The sequence below is a fragment of the Medicago truncatula genome, chromosome 6 (assembly GCF_003473485.1).
Source record: "Medicago truncatula cultivar Jemalong A17 chromosome 6, MtrunA17r5.0-ANR, whole genome shotgun sequence".
Classification (NCBI taxonomy): domain Eukaryota; kingdom Viridiplantae; phylum Streptophyta; class Magnoliopsida; order Fabales; family Fabaceae; genus Medicago; species Medicago truncatula.
In genome coordinates this window covers 39,415,518-39,436,037 of record NC_053047.1, presented here as the reverse complement: position 1 = coordinate 39,436,037, position 20,520 = coordinate 39,415,518, and the positions used below count along the sequence as shown (strand labels likewise).

The following is a 20,520-nucleotide window of genomic DNA, read 5'->3' as shown; positions in this document are numbered from 1 at the left end:
ATCGTTCTTACTCATCGATTCCGACACCACACACATCTTAATTATATTCATATGGTATCATATACAATATTCGACTTTTGTGTGTTTAAATAGCACACTTTTTTGGGTATCGTTTATAGATACAAAGTCCATACTGTTGTTTAACGAAGATTAATCTTCATTAAAAAATTTGTAGAATATAGAAGATAAGTTCCATCTTTCAATTTAATTTTCACTATAGACAAAAGTCAATGATCAGATCCACAACAACTTATTTAAGGAGTCAAACTCTCTTACCGCTTAGATCATCGGTACAAAAACACCTATTTATTAATAGTTAATAAAACTCAAGTCAACTTCAAAATATACTTAACATTAAAGAGAACTAAACATAGTACTACAATTACCAAATAACTTTTACATAAAAGCCACCACCAACCAAAGTCCAAAATATTATGACCATAAGAGCTACCGCTGCTCTATGCACATCTATCTGTCACATAAGAAAATTCACCGTAGCCTACTCATTTGAGTTTGAAATTAAAATTACTTTGCGTCCTTCTTTCTTACTTGCATAATATTAAGTTTTTGTTTTGTTTCTGTGAAGTAGTATAATTTATTTATATTTTTGAAAATTCGTTAATCTACATAAAGACCGACTAGTTTATATGATTGATTTACATGTCTCTCGAGAAGTTATTTGGTTGTAAGGTTTATCCTACAACCTTGAGGAACTCGGTTCAAGACTCGGGTGAGAGAGAAGTTTATATGATCGATCCTATTATCTACCAGTAGAGAATTCAATTAATGATAGAACAAAATTTCAGATGAAATAACACAAAAATTATTAACATTTAAATGATTCGAACTTAATATTTAAAGAAGAACACACTCCTAGTATCTAAACCTTCACCACAAACCAACCAACCTCGAAGAAGTACTATAATTAAATTAAGTTATAGTAACAAGAAAGAGTAATAAAAATGTTGCTACCTTCCCCTCAAAACATAAAAATAAATGTTGCTATCAATACAACCTTTTAACTCATAGCAGTCTAATTTCACTTTCCTCATTAAGCATTTCTTGAGAGTAAATTAAACGATCTTCCCCTAAGGGTAAAAGTATAAAAATAGTGGGAAATTAATAAAATAATTTATTACGTAACAAACTTTAACAACTTCAGTTTGATGTCATGTGAAATGGACAATGATGTAACAAATAATCCTATTGTGTATGGTGATAAAATATCATGATATTATATAGACAAATCTAAAGTTGGGAAATTTTAAATGGATAAATAAAGTGAATTGCAGTTGTCTATCAAAAAAAAGTGAATTGTATTGAGATAGATGTGAATGTATATTACTTTTCCAAGGAGTGAAAATACCGAGTTTTTAATAAAAAAACAAATTTCATAAGCAAAGACTTCCTTGTGAATGTAACAAAAACAAAGTCACAAATCATAAGAGATAGTATTTGTAGTTGCACGCGGTTGATATCCTATTCAAAAATAAAAATTTAACTTTATTTATATTCGATAACGCTTAAATAAAATGACATAAATTACTTCTAATTTAATCAACGTTTAGAGTTTAAATTCGAATTTGGGTATGCAACATGTTAAAATTCTTGAAAAAAGTTTGGTGTCGTTTGAATTTCATTAAGCTCGAAGGATTAATTTCACACTATTTATGTGAGTGCTTTCTTTTTTTTTCAATTATTTCATTGATTAACCTCTTGAGTTTTGATTTTAGCTTCTTATTTTGAGATTTTTACAAATTGTTTGGTAAAATATACGTTGTACCAAAAAAAAAAAACCTAATGACCAATAAACTTATAACATATATAAGCAATTTTAAAATTCAATTATGATTGTGGGCTGATATGTATCACTTTAAAATCAATATTCTTTTTTGACAAATTTTTAAAATTAATTTAAAAGCTGAAATAATCTTCTTAAAATCAATTTATATTGATAATGCATCGTTTCTAAACTATTAAAATTGAATAATCTTCTTTAAAGAGAAAACAGAGATAAAAAGAAACAACAAAAAATTAGAATAAAACAATTGTACATAATATACATACCTAGATTAAAAATATGAAACAATCACATAATATACAATTGTACTCTTTTTTTTTTTAGGAAAATATACAATTGTACTTTATTTTACATTCTCCTTGTACTTATATTATATAGTTTCTCGACCTAAACAACCAAAGCAAAAATTAATTTTCAAAACTATAAAATCCATTTATGTTTCATCGACGTGTCTGTTCAAAACTATTAAATCCCTCTGCAGATAAAAACAAAATTACCAATCAATTAATCTTCTATTTTTTCACAAAGCATTAAACTAGTCCTCTACTTTTTACCATTCCAAAATTAGCTACATTACCACTATTTACCAAACTCCTTTTTCCTCACTTTAACACCTTCATCTACCAACCAACAAACTCAACAGATCCAATCACTTTCTCTCTCTATTTTTCAAACCAATAAATCAAGCACTCAACTCCACACTCCCTCACTCATAACCAAAAAAATGGCTTCCAAAAAAGCACTTCTATACTTCAACTTATCACTTCTCATTACAACAATCTCTCTTCTTCCATTTCCAACTTCCTCATCTCGCATCATTACTTCACACACCTCCCTTCTTGATATCTCTTCCTCAATTCACCAAACCAAACAAGTCCTTAACTTTAACCCTAATAACATTAATCTTGTTGAAGAAACCCTAAACCAAAAACCCGTTTTTTCAAACTCTTCATCTTTCTCAATTCTCATACATCCAAGAGAGAATCTTCTCAATGAAAACCATAAAGACTATACAAAACTTATGCAAGCTAGACTCACTCGTGACTCAGCCCGAGTTGACTCACTAACTACAAAACTCGAACTTTCTCTAAACAACCTCAAGAAAACCGATCTCCACCCGGTTCAAACCGAGCTTCAACAAGAAGATCTCTCCACACCAGTTTCCTCCGGTTCTGGCTCCGGCTCCGGTGAGTATTTCTCCAGACTAGGCATAGGTCAACCACCAAAACCCTACTACATGGTTCTTGACACAGGTAGTGACGTTAACTGGATCCAATGCAAACCATGCACAGAATGTTACCAACAAACTGACCCAATATACGACCCAACTTCATCATCAACCTATCAACCCATGACCTGTGAAGCAGAACAATGTCAATCACTCGAACTTTCTGGTTGTCGTGATGGTAAATGTCAATACCAAGTTTCTTACGGTGATGGCTCATTCACTGTTGGAGAATATAGCACTGAAACAGTCTCTTTTGGAAACTCCGGGTCAGTGAACCGTGTTGCTATCGGTTGTGGCCACGATAACGAAGGTTTATTCGTTGGTGCAGCTGGTTTACTCGGACTTGGTGGTGGGTCGCAATCTTTAATTTCGCAGATCAAAGCTTCATCGTTTTCTTACTGTTTAGTTGACCGTGACTCGGGAAAATCGTCAACTCTTGAGTTTAACTCGGTTCAACCCGCTGATTCAGTACTTGCTCCGATGTTAAAGAATCAAAGAGTTAATACGTTTTATTATGTTCAGCTCACTGGTATTAGTGTTGGTGGGCAGATGGTTTCTGTTCCGGCGGCGGCGGGAGATGGTTCTGGAAGTGGTGGGATTATTGTTGACTCTGGAACCGCGATAACGCGGTTACAGAGTCAACTTTATAACTCGGTTCGCGACGAGTTTAAAAGAATGACTCAGAATTTACGTTCTGCTGATAATTTTGCTTTGTTTGATACTTGTTATGATTTGTCTAATTTACAAAGTGTTAGGGTTCCAACTGTGGCTTTTCATTTTGGTGAGAATAAGGTTTGGAGTTTGCCGGCGAAGAATTACTTGATTGCGGTGGATTCTGCCGGAAAGTTTTGCTTTGCTTTTGCTCCGACGAGTTCTTCTTTGTCTATTATTGGAAATGTTCAACAACAAGGGACTCGTGTTACTTTTAATCTTGCTAATAATTTAGTGGGATTCTCAAACGATAAGTGCTAGATTTGGACTCCGGAGTCGGAAGACCCGGCATTCACGCGTCCGAGGACATTGGTGGTCCTCTTATCTTGATCGGATATTGATGGCCATTTTATTTTAAATTTGAATCGTCTGATCTTGATAAAACGAGCATTAATGTATCGGATGTGTGAATGCAGGGAATGATGACTGCAGGAGAGTTGGGTCACTAGATTTGTAGTAAAGGTTTATTAAGTATTTAACCCCCACATCTTGAATATAATAATGTTATTATTATAATTTATTATAATGTTGGAGGGGAGAAATTTAAATACTTATAGTATAGGTTTTACTAGATTGTTATAATTATGGCTTAAGTTGTAAGTTTAGTGAAAGGTATAAAGGAAAAACAAAAGGGCTTTGATTGAATTGTTTGTTTGGGTGGTAAAAGACATGTACCCAAATAAACATTTTACCTTTGAATTGTATGATTTCTAAATTGGCAGTTTTTATAATGATTTATTTATAAAATTAGTGTTATTTGGTTAATTTTTATTTTCAAAAATGGTATTTTTTTTATATGGTCAATAGCTTGACTTGGGTAAATTGTTCAAGTCTTTGTGGTTGTAAGATTGTAATTTTAGATAAAAGGATAAAGGGCATGCAAGCATTGATTGAATTTTTTGGGTGGTAAAAGGGTCCTACACAAATAAATTTTGGCCTTTGGATTGTGTGGTTTATAAATTAGTGGTGTTTGGTTAAATCTTATATATTGAAAAAAATTTGTTAATTTTGTATATTTTGAATGGCTTGATTTGCAAATTAGTTCAAGACTTGGGTCATTTTAGTTTTAAAAGATTAGAGAGTAATTTAAGTGGTTTCATGATTTGTAAGTTTGTGGTGATATATATTGTTAAGGGTTGCATGTATGCCACGTGGTAAACAAGACGACAATGATATGAGATTAAACTTCACATGGGTTATGTACTATTGGTTCTATTTATTATTTTAGATAAACAAAAGGGGTGATGGATATTTGTCTCCATCGTTTGTATTTAGTTTTTTATTCTTTCAAAAAATTATCTTATATAGTTAATTTTTATGCAAAAGAAAAAGATTTATAACTACTTCAAAACCAAACAATAGTATGATTTTAGACTTGAATATTATATAATAAAATAAATTTTCTTGATGATTTAACAATTATGATTAATTTATATTGTAAAAACTTCTTTGTTATGGAGAAAAAAGAAAGAAAACTTAATGTTTTTTTATAACATCGTATTTATGTAGTCGAATCTATTTAATGGAAAAAGATTTGATTGTTGTCAAAAAAAATTCATGCATTCACGCAGCTGATACATTTGTAATAGTTGAATCGAGTTCGAAAATTCCAAAATTAAAGACTTTTTTTGGTATTGAGCTTGAAATCATAGGATGGGTGTAAATAGGATTCTCTGTTGTAACTAAAATGACAATCGTCCGATCAATGTTTTATTATGTGATATTTATTACTTCGTAAAATAGTGTTAAAACCTTTGGGGAGGGAACCCTGATCTATTACTTCGTGAGTGCCTTAAATTTATGAATAGAAACTCACCTGTGATAGGTGAAGATTAGGGTACTATGGTAGGTCCCATTAATAAATAGTAGGGTACGTGTGATAACCTTGATTGTCGGCAAAATAATGCATTGATTCACGGATGAATGGATGAAAGTAAAAAAAGTTGACTAGTTTCGTTTGAGAGTTAAGTTTTCTTCTTGCTGGAGGCCACTACCATTCCCAAATTCAAGAACATACAGTGTATGTTTCAAATTCATTCAATAATGACAAAAGGGATGATTTTAACAACAAAATATGACAAAAGGAATTAAAAGAATTTTATTAATATAAATTTGTGGTGAGTATTTTGATCCTTGTGAGCTTAACTCAGTTGGTATATATGGACAATGCATACTATATGTAAGGTTTGGAATTCAAACCTCAGCCACTATAAAAAAAAAAAAAAAACGAAAAGAAATATTTACCTGATCACAAGACCAAATGCATAGTGCTTAGGTACACACAATGATGGACTTGTTCCCAAAAGATTTATTTATTATTAAAAAAATGTCTCTTTATATGTGTGTCTAAACACTGTATATTTAATCTTGTGATCATAGAAAACTAGATCCTAAACCGATTTGAGTTAAAAATAAAGAATTGAACGTCATGGTTTAAACTTGAAAGAAAAAATAATCATTGATCTTGAATATTAACAATGTAAAAGAAGTTTATAAATCTTAAATTAAATAACAAAAATCATAAATTGTTAAGTCAAACAAAATCATCAAGACAATGATTAAGGTTCAAACTCCAAACTCTTTATTTATAGAGTTTACGATTTGGTTTGATAGAAGTTATCCTCTGGCTGGAAGCTGTGAAATCCAGATACGAGATACGATACGGATACGATAATGCACCAATACGTAGATACGGAAAAATTTCAAAAATCAAAATACGATACGGCTGGGATACGTTAATAAAAAAAATTATATAATTATAACCTTTTTTTTTTTAAGAAGTTAAAATGAAATTTATTAAAATCACAATGAATCCTAACCAGCACAAGAAATGCTAGACAAGGTGTTGTATTATAACCATTTTTTTAATATGCAAATATATTAACAAACACAAGAAATCAGTCATAGGCTCGTAGCACATCAACATAAATATAAATAATATTGACGATTAAGAGAGTGGTGATTAGTCAATTACATACACAATATATACCAAAAAGAGCACCATCGGTGCTATACTATATCCAAAAAGAACATTGTTAGTGTTATACTATATCAATCTAAAAAAGAAACACTATATCGAAAAAAGAACACATAGTACTCAAGAGTTAAGTTATTTTAGTTAACATCTCAATTTCCTATCTTCCATTTCCATCAATAAGATACAAACCAGCTTCCAAATTTGGTTCATCCAAAGACAACTCTACTAACTCAATTACAAAAAAAAAAACAGAAATCAAAATAATATAAAAAAAACACACTTATCCGTGCGTATCAGAACAAATAGAAGTATCATTCGCTATCCGGAACGTATTGGAAAGTATCGAATAGTTATTTTTAAAAAAATAAAATTTAATATTCATATACTCTACGGATACGTATAGGAAAGTATCGGGCAGATATCGGTGCAGGATACGCAGGGGATACGATACGTCATCCATTTTGAAGTATCATGCTTCAGAGGCCGGAAGCCATTCCTAATTCCAAATTCATTCACAGACAAAAGGAATGAAAAGGATTTTATTTAATATTTGTGAAATTAGTCTTTTTTCTAAAGGGTAAATATCTCTTTTCGTCCCTGTAATATTAGCGAATTCCGGTTTTAGTCCCTGTAAAAAAAAGATTTAGATTTTGTCCCTGTAATTTCATATTCTTCCACTTTTGGTCCCTCCTTTCATCACGTCAGCGGAATATGCATAAATTACATCCCTGTAATTTCAAATTCCTCCACTTTTGGTCCCTCATTTTACGTGTCATGTATGCAGATTCTGCTGACGTGGTGGAATAAAGGACCAAAAGTGGAAGAATCTGAAATTACAAACAAAATCTAAATGTTTTTTTACAGAGACTAAAATCGAAATTCGCTAATATCACATGGACAAAAAGAGTATTAACCCTTTTTTAAATATACAAGACAGGAAGTATACATTAATTTTCACTAACGTATTAAATCATGAAGAATAATGGGCAATCAGATTTAACTTTTTTAATGTTTTTAATGTATTAAAAAAATGATCAGCATGAGATGTTAGTTGAATAAACTTTTTTTTTTAAGGGTATGAATAAGCAACTTATTAAGCACTATCATATACTCCATTGTGTATGTTTATGTATAACTTTTGAAAAGTAGCCTGTAGCAAGATTCACACACACATATATATGTGTGAAAACTAGAAGAATCTTGATCTACCATCCGTAGTTCAAACCGCAGCCCTCGTATGTAATGTGCCTTGAGTATAAGCTATTTCTATAACCAAAATTATATAATAAAATCAACAATTTTATATTAACTAACCAAGAGAACTTCTAAAAATAAGGTATGATTATTTTAGACTATTTTTTTTGAAGGAGTCTATAGACAGACTTATGGAAACAATTTAACAATTGTTTTAACTTATTTTAGAATAGTTAATATAAAATTGTTGATTTTATTATATAATTTTGGCAACCAATTTTATATTAACTATCCTCAACACCCAAGTTATTCATCACATCGTTGTTTATTATGAAAAGTCTTTTGGGTTTGCTTCCATTCTAAATTGATAAACTTAATACAATGTAGAAAAAACCGTCATTAGGATCCTATAATAAATAATGTATCATAGGCTACATTGACAAACAAAATCCAGAATCATAGAGAACTTTAACAAAATTTAACCAGAAGCATTCATCATAAGCAGTTCATAAAAAAAATCCAAAACTGAGAATAACAGAACCTAAGCCTCAGTAACAGGGTACTCAAACACAACATCTTTGCCTGAAAGTTTCCTGTAAACTGCAGAAAAGGTCTCAAGCTTGTATTCAGTATTGTTTCTCTCCTTTGGGTCCAAAAACACCTGTATACACAGAACCACAAGAATTCAATTAACACTATTTCTTAGTCTTTTTAATCGAAATATATTTTTTATTTAAGATTTGTGTAACTTATGGAAGTTGTTTGGCTATAACTATAGTTTACCTTCATTATCTTGGATCCATCAATTCTGTATCTAGTACGTTTGCCAACAATCTCAGCAGGTAACACGACATCCTCGAGCATTGCCTCGTGGACAGCAGTGAGTGTACGGCTGCGTGGACGCTGAGCAGCAGAGCCTTTCTTTGGAGGCCTGACGATTCTCCTGGTGGCAATGAGGATCACATCCTACAAGTTACAAGTTGAAGGTTCATAAGAATACAATAAAATGAAGCATCGCAAACAAAACCGAGAACAAAATTTTCATGGCTATTGTTTGGTTTCATCAAATTATTCAGAGTATGTTTGGTTTGGCTTCTACTCACGACCACCACAAGATTACAAGGCATTAATTAGAACATGAAAAGAGAAGCTACAAAGTGGAGTTTCCATGTAATAGTGAGTTTTTGCTGTGATTTTGCAAACTGTGACGCCAAACCAAACACACGCACACTTCAGCTGAATAGAACTACTCCAAGTAAATATAAATTAAAGCAATTTAAAAACCAAGCGGGTTGCAAAATAGATGAAAAAGACTAGTAGTTCTTCCAAATAAGGACAAAGAAATTGGAACCAAGAACTGTCGGTTTACAGAATCGTGACAACAGATGTTACAGTTAGAAACAATAACTCGCAGTCTAATGAATCGATAAGAACAAAGGTATACAAGACTTTGCTTACCTTGCCACTGAATTTCTTCTCAAGCTCCCTAACGAGCCTGACATGAATTTTGCGGAAACCCTTCCTCAATCTGTAGGGGACATGGATAACCACAGCCTTGCGGTTGCCAGAAACATCAACTTGGCTGTAGGTAACAGAAAATGATAGACATGACTCATGAGACTCGGAGAAAACAGAAGTATTTTCAAACAAACCATAAAGAACGCATCCTTACACTGCAGAATTGATGTATAAATCTTTCAGCTCACTTTTGAGCTCATGGTTTGTGTTTTCCAGATCAAACAAAGCCTGCAACAACAAATTGAAAACAAATAATGATTTAGAATTTGTCATAATTGAGACTAATCAGCAATCACAGAAAAAACAATAATCCGTGGTAATCAATATATAACCTGTCCAACTGACTCCTCAAATTCAGTAGGCTCGGCACCCTTGTCTTTGCTGATTTTCTTCCTTGAAGTAAACATCTTCACAAGTCACAACTGTAGGCAAAGAAGAAAATAAATTTAGTAAAAGCTTAAACAACAATAAAAGCTGAAGAAGCAAATTCATCATCAGAAATACCACACTGATATAAAAATTGTGAAGAAACAAGATCCATAAACCGCAAATTGAGAACAAAACTCACGAGTACCAAACAAAAAAACTGAAGTCGTTTAATCACATAATAATCAAGTAAAAATCTGATAGATTTTGTTCCCCGACGTCCAATTACAACATCATAATTGCAGTAGTGGATAGCGAGGGGAACGCAATTATAGGCTTCAATTAAACATTGCAAACACATGAAAAGTGCAGGCATAAATTAAATCAAAATCAGAAGCCACAAAATATGGAAAAGAAATCAACAAAAACGAAGATTTAAAATCCAAACATATAAACAACAGAAACATTAACAAGAAAAATGGGAAAATAACTGGTTAACTCAGTCCCTTAGATGTTCATAAAATCTGCGATCATACCCGCAAATCATTACAGGTCTGTTAAAGACTCATCACTGTTAACTAGCACAGCCCAATTTTCTCAAATGATTCAAAATCGATAAAAGCATCAATCAAAAACGATTTTTCATAAAAATTTACAATTTAGTTGTTCTTGCGTTCTCCCAAAACCAAAAAAAGGGATTGTGGAAGTGAATTGAAAGAACAACACATATTACTATTGCTTCAAGGGAACGAGTCTGAATGGGAATTGAATTAATCCGCATCGACCAGATAGTGAAGCCTACTATTACACCGTAGATTCCAAGTTCAATGATACAGTAATCGCAGTAGACTAAATGTAATTGGAACAAATGCAAGCAATAAGCTATGAATTAACGATGCTTTAACAAATGAAAAAACAAACAGAATAAGAACACCTTATAGTTAACACATAATGTGATATAACAATCTCAACTAAGAACCTATTTGGATTGACTTATTTGAGCTTTTCTACTGGCATTATTTCATGAGACAGTTTGGGGGAACTTATGACAATTTTCACAATCTTTTCAGCTTATTTTCATAACTTCTCCAATATAGCATATACAAAAAGAGATTAACTTTGGGCATGTTTGGATAAACAGTTGGCTTATTTGCAGCTTCTAGCACAAGTGCTTATCAATATAAGCATTTGTGTGTAAGCTTGCATAAGCTATTTTTTCATAAGCGCTTATAATGATAAGCACTTTTTCTATAAGCTGCAAATAAGTAATTTATCCAAACAGCCCTAAAATTCATGTCAGATCATAAATCAACAAAACCAACTAATTAACGATAACAATCAATACCAAAAAATTGATAAAATTGCAACAACAAAAACAACCCATTTTCTTAATTTCAAATGCAAGTTCTATAAAACCCTAACAAAAGCAAAAAAAACTCAAAACCATCAAATCATTATACAAAAAAAAGGTTTAGAGAGAAGCTAAAAATGAGAACTTTGAATTCAATTAACATGGATTTTACATGAGAAATCAGATAGAGCAATAAATTGTAAAAGGGTATCTGAATTGTACCTTAGCTGAAGAAGATGCAGATGCAAACTCCGGCTGCTGAGTGCTTGCTGTGTGACTGTATTCGCAGAGAAGAAAACCCTAATGAAACACTCTTCGTTTATACCCGTTTGTTAACCTATATTGTTTTGGGCTTGTGTTTGGGCCAAAATATATATTTACAATTTACAAAAGGAATTTTTTTCCAACTTTTTTTCTTAGGAATTTCTTTTCCCACCTTCTCACTTCTCGCGTGCCATCCAACATTTTCAAAATACATAGTTTGGATTATATAATCTGAACTATTTTTCATAAGTTTTAGATTATATAAATTGAATTCTTTCAAATTTTAGAAGAAAAAAAAAGGCATGTTGCTTTGGTTTATTCAAATCTTGTTTAAATACCATTTAAAAAATAAAATATGAAACAATCTAAATACTAGTTTGACATGTATAATCTCGAATGTGTCAAATCCTCAATGGCCATTTCAAATATGAATTATAGTGTATAAGTTGGCAGTTTCAGGTTATATAATCCAAAAATGTAAAACATGGGTTCAAATTATATAATGGACTGTGTCAACATAGAAACAAAACTTATGTTCATTAGTTAGCACCTTTTTTTTGGCAAATTAAGGAATTCATATTGATTTAAACATGCATTAGAACTAATTATTAGCAAAATATTTAATGGAAGGATATGAAACTATGTAATTAAATAGAGATTAAAAATTGTAGCACCAATTCAAAAGTTACATCAACAATTCCAAACATAAATTAAGAACAAAAATTATCTAAAGTTACATCAAGTAATAGACGCGGATTCACTTGAACTAGCGTATTTGACTCTACTCATACAGGTAGAAGACACGGTCATTGGTTATAATGCGATTCAGGTGCGATCTTGTCGGATTTTTGACAACTTGACCCTTCATTGAAATAAACAACGTGGGTGCCGATCCTCCCTGTAAGCACCCTAATAATCTCTACCCCCAACTCCCTCAAAGTGGTGAAATATTCAAGTATGCATCAACATCTACATATACCAATTAGCACACAGGAAATAAAAATCACATTTAAAATAACATTTTAAACAGTTACCTAAATTACAATTTCAATGTCATACCTGAAGCAATGTCTTGTATCCAGCTAAGTTATTTATCTCAAAATGACATTCATTGTTAAGCTCTAGGTACAAGTGAGCAAGATCAACCTCTCCCCATGCATAATTGCTGACTAGTTCAAGGTCACAGACGTATTTCAGGTATGCCACATCAACATAGGTGGCACTATTGTTAGTGAAGAGTGTGATGTCAACCAAGTAAAGCAGATATGTCTGAACAACCAGGTCTCGGTTCTGCTACATCATATCTTGATCACCCTCAACCTCATCTGCAGTTGCTATCAAAAGATGATTAAAAAACTCCTCTCTTAAGAAATTGTAAGGTGCATGAGCACCTTCATGGCACCCATCTAGAACTCAGCATACTCCGATTTAGCCCATAACAACTCAACCATCATATCTACCACAATAAGTTAGGAAACAATAACTTCATGGTCCAGGAGAAGGCCCTCGATGGGGAGATGCAACAGACATGAAACATCATGTAGTGTCATTGCCATCTTCCCAATCAGAAGATGAAAGCTAGAAGCCTTGTCGTGTCATCTCTCAACAAATGCAGACAATATACCATATTCAATAATGTTATAAATGACATGCTTGAGCCAATAAAGACAACTTATATCTAGGGCCTGTCTAAACAATGACTCATGCATCCTCCCCTGTTCCCCTCATGCAAAGCCTTCAACTTCTTCTTGTTGTTCACACACATTGAATTGCTACAAAACGCAACAAACAAAAAATAATAATATCAGTTTACATAAATTAATAATAAACATAGTGCAAATATATATAAAATGGAGAATCTAACTTCTCTTTCAAACATGTGGCTTCCCACGTGATGATAGTACTGGTGAGTAGAGCTGTCAAAAATAGGTCGAGCTAATGGGCTGGCCCATTAGCCCATATTTTTGGGTCCGGCGTAAAAAAACTAGCCCAAAAATGCACTCAGACTTTTTTGGCCCATTTGGGCCATACAAAAGTTGCGTCGGGTCGGGTTGGTCCATCGGGCTTTGGGCCGACCCATTAGCACATATTTCATTTGATTTTTGTTAAAAAAACAGTATATTTTTTTAAAAATTATCAACTAATTTAAAATTTATTAATAAAAAAATATTAAATAAATAAACTTAATAAATATGAACGAATTTAGCTTAAAGTTTTAAAGTGTTAGAAATTATAAATTATTAATTTGATTTAATTGAAGGAATAATCTAGAGTTTAACTATTATTCAACGTTAATGTAAAAATTATTTACATTTTTATGTCCAGCCAATCATATATTAGCAAAAAAAGAATGGTGAGTAAATAATACATAAAAAATACATATCAAAGAGTGATAAAATTTAAAAAATAAAACTAAAACGGGTCGGGCCCGGGCTAGCCCATGCCCCACATGGGCCGAGCTATAGAATCTGCAGCCTAATTATAAATGGGTTGGGCCGAGCTGGCCAATTTATGTAAATGGCCCACACGGGCCGGGCTGGGTCGGGCCAGTCCATTTGACACCTCTACTGATGAGCACAAACTAGTGCTAAAAATAAATTGAGTCGAATCGAATTCATCTAAGCTCAACTCGACTCAATAAAACTTGGTTTAACTTAAAACTCGGCTTAAGTTCGACAAGAACTCATTTTTTTGCTCGTATTAAACTTGTTAGGTAAAAGATAAGTGTTTCAATATTATGCTAGTTAAAAGATGGTCTTTTGCGAGTTAATTAGTTAAAACAAGAATATGTATTTAATTAGTAGTGTATAGTTTTAATATCTCCAGGAAAAAATCTTGAACACAAATTATCATACACCAATTTTAATTCAGTGTAGATTTAAATAGCCCTATAAAATTTCTACATTTCATGTTTAGTCTTTATAAATAATTTCGTCAATTTTTTTTTTTTAGTAACCTAGTGTGGCTAGAGCTCACACATTTTAAACGTGAAAATATGGAGTGTCTGAGGTTCAACCCCAACCCTTGCATATATATATATATTGTTCATACCAACCGAACTAAGCTTACTAGGATAATTTTGTCAATTTTTATTACCTACAAAACTATGCTACTGGATTTAGCATCTATACTTAAGCATATTTACATTTTTTAATGATTATTTTCATACGAATGTTATAAAAAAATTATTGCAAAAAATAAAATAAAATAAGATTTTAGTTCTAAATGTTTGTTACTTTATTTTTGCTAAAAAAATTATGTTGCTTATATCTCGACCTTTTAGTGCTTAAAAAAAAATTCAAATTCAATTAATCACAGGCTCAAAGAATCTAAATTTTTGTGGAGGAAATTTTATAATATTTTAAACATGACTGTAAGATTACATCATAAAAAACAAGATTGCAAAATTATTCAAAAATTGAAGAATATTAAAAGGTTGAGATGAATATAAGTTAAACAAGTAAATGTTTGGTTATATTAATCCCAGTTGTTATATGATGGACACTTTGAAGTTTATTTATATAAGGGTTAACAATGTTTTATACTTTATGGCATGCTGATTATGCATATATGCTTATGTGGCGTGCTAACTGTATAATTAATTTTATTTTTATTTCTTTAGGGTACGTGGCATTTGTGTCTATAAATTTTTTTAAAAAATATAATATAAATTCATTTATATTAATATAGAAATAAAAATAATTTTAAAAAATTGAAAATTAAATCAGGAAATTTTTTATTACGAAAATATTTTCCAAATTTTATGTTTTTCGTTTAAAAAATGAACTTTTTAATTTCGTAAAAAAAACGATTTTTTTTTTCTAAAATTTTAATTTCAAATTTTTTTTTTATAAAAATATGGAATAAAATTTTCGAAAAAAAATCTGAATTTTTTCTAAATTTTCCAGATATTTTTTTTTTTGAATTTCGAATTTTTTTTTTCTATTTTGAAAATTAAACTCCAGAATCTTTAAAAAAAATCCGAAAATTTTGAAAAAATCTTATCGTTTTTTCGATTTTTAAATTTTTTGGTTTTTTTTTCCAGATATTTTAAAAATAAAATATGATGTGGACAATTAAAAATAAAAAAAAACCAAGTCAGCGCCACATATGCGCATTTGATGAGTTGGATGGAGGAGGGGTGTTTTCTTGGAAAAAAAAATTTTACAAGGATGCGAATCAAATCGAAAATTTTATAGAGGCGAAAATAAAAAATGACCTATATTACAGGGGTCAAAAACACTATTAACCCTATATAATATCCTACTACACATTTTGTTCGATGTGGGGTTATTATTTTTGTTTTTCATTGACTATTCGTATTGTAAGAAAACATTTATGCAAAAATGAACCTGTTCTCTTCCAAACTTTCCACCGATTCACATTGTCTCAAACGTGATGCTGCCTTTTCAAAACAAACATGACTCTATACTATTTAATTTTTTTTATTCTCGTGTAGCTTCGTCAGTTTTGTCATGCTACTAATCACTTGTTTTGTCATGATTGAGATAATGACTTTCTTGGATACATTTTTTAGAATCTCTTTGATGTGTTGCAATGCATCATGCTACTATTTATTTTAGAAGAGAAGTTGAGGAAAAATAAATCTGCATTCCCTCTTGAGTTGTGGTTTCTAGAATTCTTTGAGGGATTAACATGTTTTTTATTTCTGGAGTTGGAAAAAAAATAAAAATACTGAGGGAGCGTTCAGGTTTGATAGGTGAACACAATCATTCTTCTGTGAATCAAATACTGCTTCAGTGCGTGGTCAATTTCTCTTAACTCAAACCTTGTTTCGACGATCCAAACGGTGAAAAGGTAGACCCAGGTGTTACAAACCTGTTCTCCAAAAATCAGCCGTAAAGTATTAAGAGACTTAAAGAAGTTTGAGAAATGACATAAAAACAAATGAGACTCTATTGAGACGAAAATGTTATGAATCATTATAATTCAAGGTTCGTTGAAATAGGATAACCTTAATTAAAGCTCGACTTAAAGCTCGACAACTTTTATAAATCAAGAGTTATTTTGAGGTGCTAGTTTATTTTAGAAAAATAAAACTTCTAATAATGTTAATTAACTTTTATTGAAAGAAATAAAATAAATAATAGTAATAAATCTTGACCATATTGTTAATCTTTAAATCTATGGTCTCATGGGTAGAAAATTATCAACTCGTATTTTCTTGATCTCTCTCAAGTTAGGCCGTCTCTCCATGCTTCTTTAGTTTCCTTTTTTCCTTTCTCTTGAGCGTTGGTGTCGTGAAACTTTGAGAGACAAGGGAGGTTTGAGTGAGAGTAAAGTGAGATTGTGAGTGTTGGAGTGAGAGTTGGGGAAATGAGCAAGAGGAGAAATAAAGGTCTTTATTTGGAGGGACTTTGATGACTACAAGAACTAAAAGAGAGAAAGACATATTTGTTTGGATGAAAAGTCATTCCAGGTAAGGGCACCTATCCACTTTTAAGATATACTTATACATGCTAATTTGTTGTGTATAATTGCGCATTTTCATACGTGTTTAATATTGTTTAAATTCCAAAGTGAACCATGAGAAAATCACATATGGTATAGTTAAGTTGTAACATGTGACTAGAAGTCCATATACCTATTGAAAAATATTACGTCCATGCATTCATAGTTACGTGACCACTAGAGAGGAGTCACGAGGTGCAAACCGGAGAGGTGAGTAGATACTCATCTCCTTAGTGGCGTTGCCACAACCCTCTACGGAGCGGTATTAATTCCGGAATTATATGCATCGACATATAGGCATTGCATTAGGAATTGAGTCTTGATATTTTTAATAATCTTAATTTCTACTTGTTTCCATACGTGGGTTAAAATGAAATCTTTAATCCACGTATAATGTTTCTCTATTTATGCTTCATGTATATTTGTTATTTTCGGATTGGCAACCCTTTCAGTGGAGGTGTGGGCTATATGCCATAGATTATGACGGTACCATGGGATCTCAAGACGCTTCAATAGGAGACATGAACACATTTCATGGCAGTTTGCCAAGTAACTCTCTGAATCTTTATGGCTTTTGTTTCACATGTATTGACTGTTTCATAATGAAACAACAATTCGTAAATCAAAATTTACATCAATTCTTTATCATACAACAGACAAGTGTTGCTAATACACTCAACAAGAGTTGTAGTACTTTGATTTGATTTGAGAAACACTTGTTAAATGCAATAATATTCTTTTGTAGAACACAAAGCAAATTAAATCTACTTTTCTTCTTACCTTTTTCACTTTTTTTCTCAAACAACCCTCCTTGAAGAATGGACATTATTTTGTTTTCCAATACTCCAAGATTGATTGATTGTATTTTAAGCAACTTGGCATAATATTTCACATTTATTCTTTTCTTCTGATTTTCTTAGCTCATATTTCATTGTAGTTTTGTTTTGGTTTTCTTAGCCACAAAAGAAGGTTTTGGCTTTGGCTGCTGTCAGATTTAGAGTTCAATTTATTTGGTTCTTTAGTAGCAATTACATGGATGCAATTACATGGATAACTCCAAGTGCCATAAATAAATTCCAAGTGCCAAAAATGAATCTCCCCAACGATCTCTTCTCTTCCGAACTTTCCACCGATTCACACTCTTCTCTCAAAGGTAATGCTGTCTTCAAAACAAACATGACTCTATACAATTTGATTTTTTCATCCCTGTGGTTTCATCATTGTTGTCAATGTCAATTGCGGATATTGGGCTCACTCTACACCTTTCCTATTGGTTTTGTCATAAAATCTGTAATAAAACATATCTTATACTCCTTCTATTCCTGTGTGTAAGCACCGTTTGCATCTAATAAAAGGGTACTTAGATATAGGGACGGATAGAGTAATAGGTAAGTAGGTGTCTATCCTAATAGTGCATTTAGTAATTAGGTGCTAATAATTCAATTATCGTGATCACTTATATTATTTGGCTAACACAACTTTAAGTGCATTTAGAAATTGACTCTCATTGGCTAGAGAAAAAAAATTAAAAAACGCATACCGAGGATACTTCCAATCTTCACAAATGAAAAAATAACAGATTTTATGACAAAACCAATAGGACCAAAGTTCACTACTCTTATATCCAAGTTGGGCATGATCAACATCTACCATATTGCATAAGGAGAAATATAGAAAGCAACAACCAAAACACAAGTGATTCAGGTAACTTGCTTCACAAGTTACCTCCCCAAGTTTTCAACAAACAAATATTGCCTAAGCATTGCATACCGGAAATAATCTCTACACATATTGTGACAAAGAGCTTTGTCATGTTTTTTCTGTAAGAAATTAAATTAGTCCATCTAAATTGACACGATGAGAATCGAACCTAAAACCTTGACAAGGCGCACATTCAAAAATCTCAAGGCAACACCACGAGAGTTTTCCCATATTCATTCAATACAATTCAATTATTCCAATTTATTCTAGTTTCTTCTTCGTTTCTCAATTTATTCTAGTGTTATCAATAAATAATCTTACACTGTGAGGTGTAGGATTGGTACCAAAGGTACATATAGAGACTTGAAGATTATATCAGTCTCTATTGGTACCAAAGAAGCATCATTTTTCTTTACTATTTATTCAGTTCTCTAAGTGAAATCCACAACAATACTATTTTGGCTTTGACAAATTTCATTGTCAAGTATATAGAACTGGAAAGTACTATAAAAAATATTCCACCTACATCACCACATTGTTCTTCATTTTCATGTTTCTAACTTGAGAACATATTCACGACTATACAATTCTTTACAGAAGTATTTCTTGATTCTTAAAAAAATATAAAAATGCAGCAACTTAAAAGGAAATGCAAACAAATTTATAGAAAATTATATTGGTCAAAAGATGGTGATTTGAGTACATGGTAGAAAACAAAGTATTTCAAATCGATATGTGATATATGCAACTGAAGTACTTACACACAACCAGCTGAAACATCAACCAAACCAACCACTCAACATGTTCTTTCTTTCTACAACCTCTTATTTAAATGCTGCAAAATGATTCCACCAATTAGAGACTGATCAAGAGAACCAAAATCAGATAGAGATTGGTTCCATGATTGACAACCAAAACATGAAAATGAGAAAGAAGAAATCAAAACTTATTAAATAAGAACAAGAACTATCTACGAAAGCTGATCCTAAACCTAGAAAGTAGTATGTTCCTTTGAAAACCAAGGAAAAAGAAGCAGAGGTGGTAATTTTTTAGGGTTCAACCTCCAAAATTTACCAGAGTTGTGTGTGCTTGCTCTTTGGCAGACTTGTGCCCCGAATCATGTTGTTGTTCACATTCAGTATGTGCTCATGCGTCACGTACCATGCTGGTCGTTCACCTTAGGTGGGTGTTCTTCCGTGTCATGGACCGTGCTGGTTATTCACCTGTGGTCTCTGATCTCCCATGTCACAGGCTTCTTTGGTTGTTCTTTTGCATGTTCGTTCGCTCTCATGTCACGAGCCTTTTGTAACTTATAAGTGGGTGGGCGTCGGTCCATACAAGAACAGTCACAATATATACTATTTAATGAGAAATGAAGATGAAAGTTGGAATTTAGATGAGAAAAACAAACTTTGAAAGTTTGGGCGGCTGCTAACTAATGCCTTCTAACTTTATTACTGGGTTGGACTTTATGAGCTGGGTCGATAACAAGTCCGGTTTTTAAAACATTGATTTGTTATGAATGAAAAAACATGTATATTCCTGGGTTAAAAAAAAACTTGGCAAGTTTTTGGTTTTTGTCGCTATATGTATATTTTTGAAACAAACCCTATAAGTTGTTAATGTTTTAGTTTTAGTCTCTACGGTCATCATCTATTACAAAACTGTGTATGTGGCAAATAGAGGATGACGTACTAGTGAGAGGGACAGAAAAAGAAAAATTCGTAGAGGGGCCAAAACCAAAATCCGTATCTATGCAAGTACGTCTTATTTAACCCGCCGTTTTCTTTGGGCTGACCTGTCTAGACTTCCAAGGTTGTTTCCCTGGCTCTTGGTTATTTGTGGGTGATTTTAATGATGTGTGTTAGGGGCTCATGAGAAGCGTGGAGGAGAACTCCACCTTTCATATATTTCCCTTTCCATTTTCTATCGAAGTT

General features: G+C 32.1%; 2 protein-coding genes and 2 non-coding genes across 4 annotated transcripts; 1 reads left to right on the top strand and 3 right to left on the bottom strand.

The window, feature by feature from the left end:
- The first annotated feature begins 2,431 nt into the window (after nt 1–2,431).
- LOC25496879 (protein ASPARTIC PROTEASE IN GUARD CELL 1) lies at nt 2,432–4,487 on the top strand. The gene has a single exon (XM_013597588.3). It carries the CDS (start codon nt 2,526–2,528, stop codon nt 3,999–4,001), a length of 1,476 nt encoding a protein of 491 aa, XP_013453042.1. The 5' UTR covers nt 2,432–2,525; the 3' UTR covers nt 4,002–4,487.
- Nucleotides 4,488–8,295: 3,808 nt separating this feature from the next.
- On the bottom strand, nt 8,296–11,519 carry LOC25496878 (40S ribosomal protein S7-1). Its single transcript, XM_013597587.3, has 6 exons — nt 11,369–11,519; nt 9,762–9,851; nt 9,584–9,657; nt 9,370–9,493; nt 8,695–8,877; nt 8,296–8,572 (listed from the first exon to the last, which is right to left on the bottom strand). The coding sequence occupies exons 2-6, from the start codon at nt 9,834–9,836 to the stop codon at nt 8,453–8,455; spliced, it is 576 nt and encodes a 191-aa protein (XP_013453041.1). The 5' UTR covers nt 9,837–9,851; nt 11,369–11,519; the 3' UTR covers nt 8,296–8,452.
- LOC112416145 (small nucleolar RNA snoR136) lies at nt 10,058–10,196 on the bottom strand. The gene has a single exon (XR_003006458.1). It is a non-coding gene; the product is annotated as a small nucleolar RNA snoR136 (small nucleolar RNA).
- Nucleotides 10,289–10,374, bottom strand: LOC112416167 (small nucleolar RNA SNORD25). The gene has a single exon (XR_003006475.1). It is a non-coding gene; the product is annotated as a small nucleolar RNA SNORD25 (small nucleolar RNA).
- Nucleotides 11,520–20,520: the final 9,001 nt, after the last annotated feature.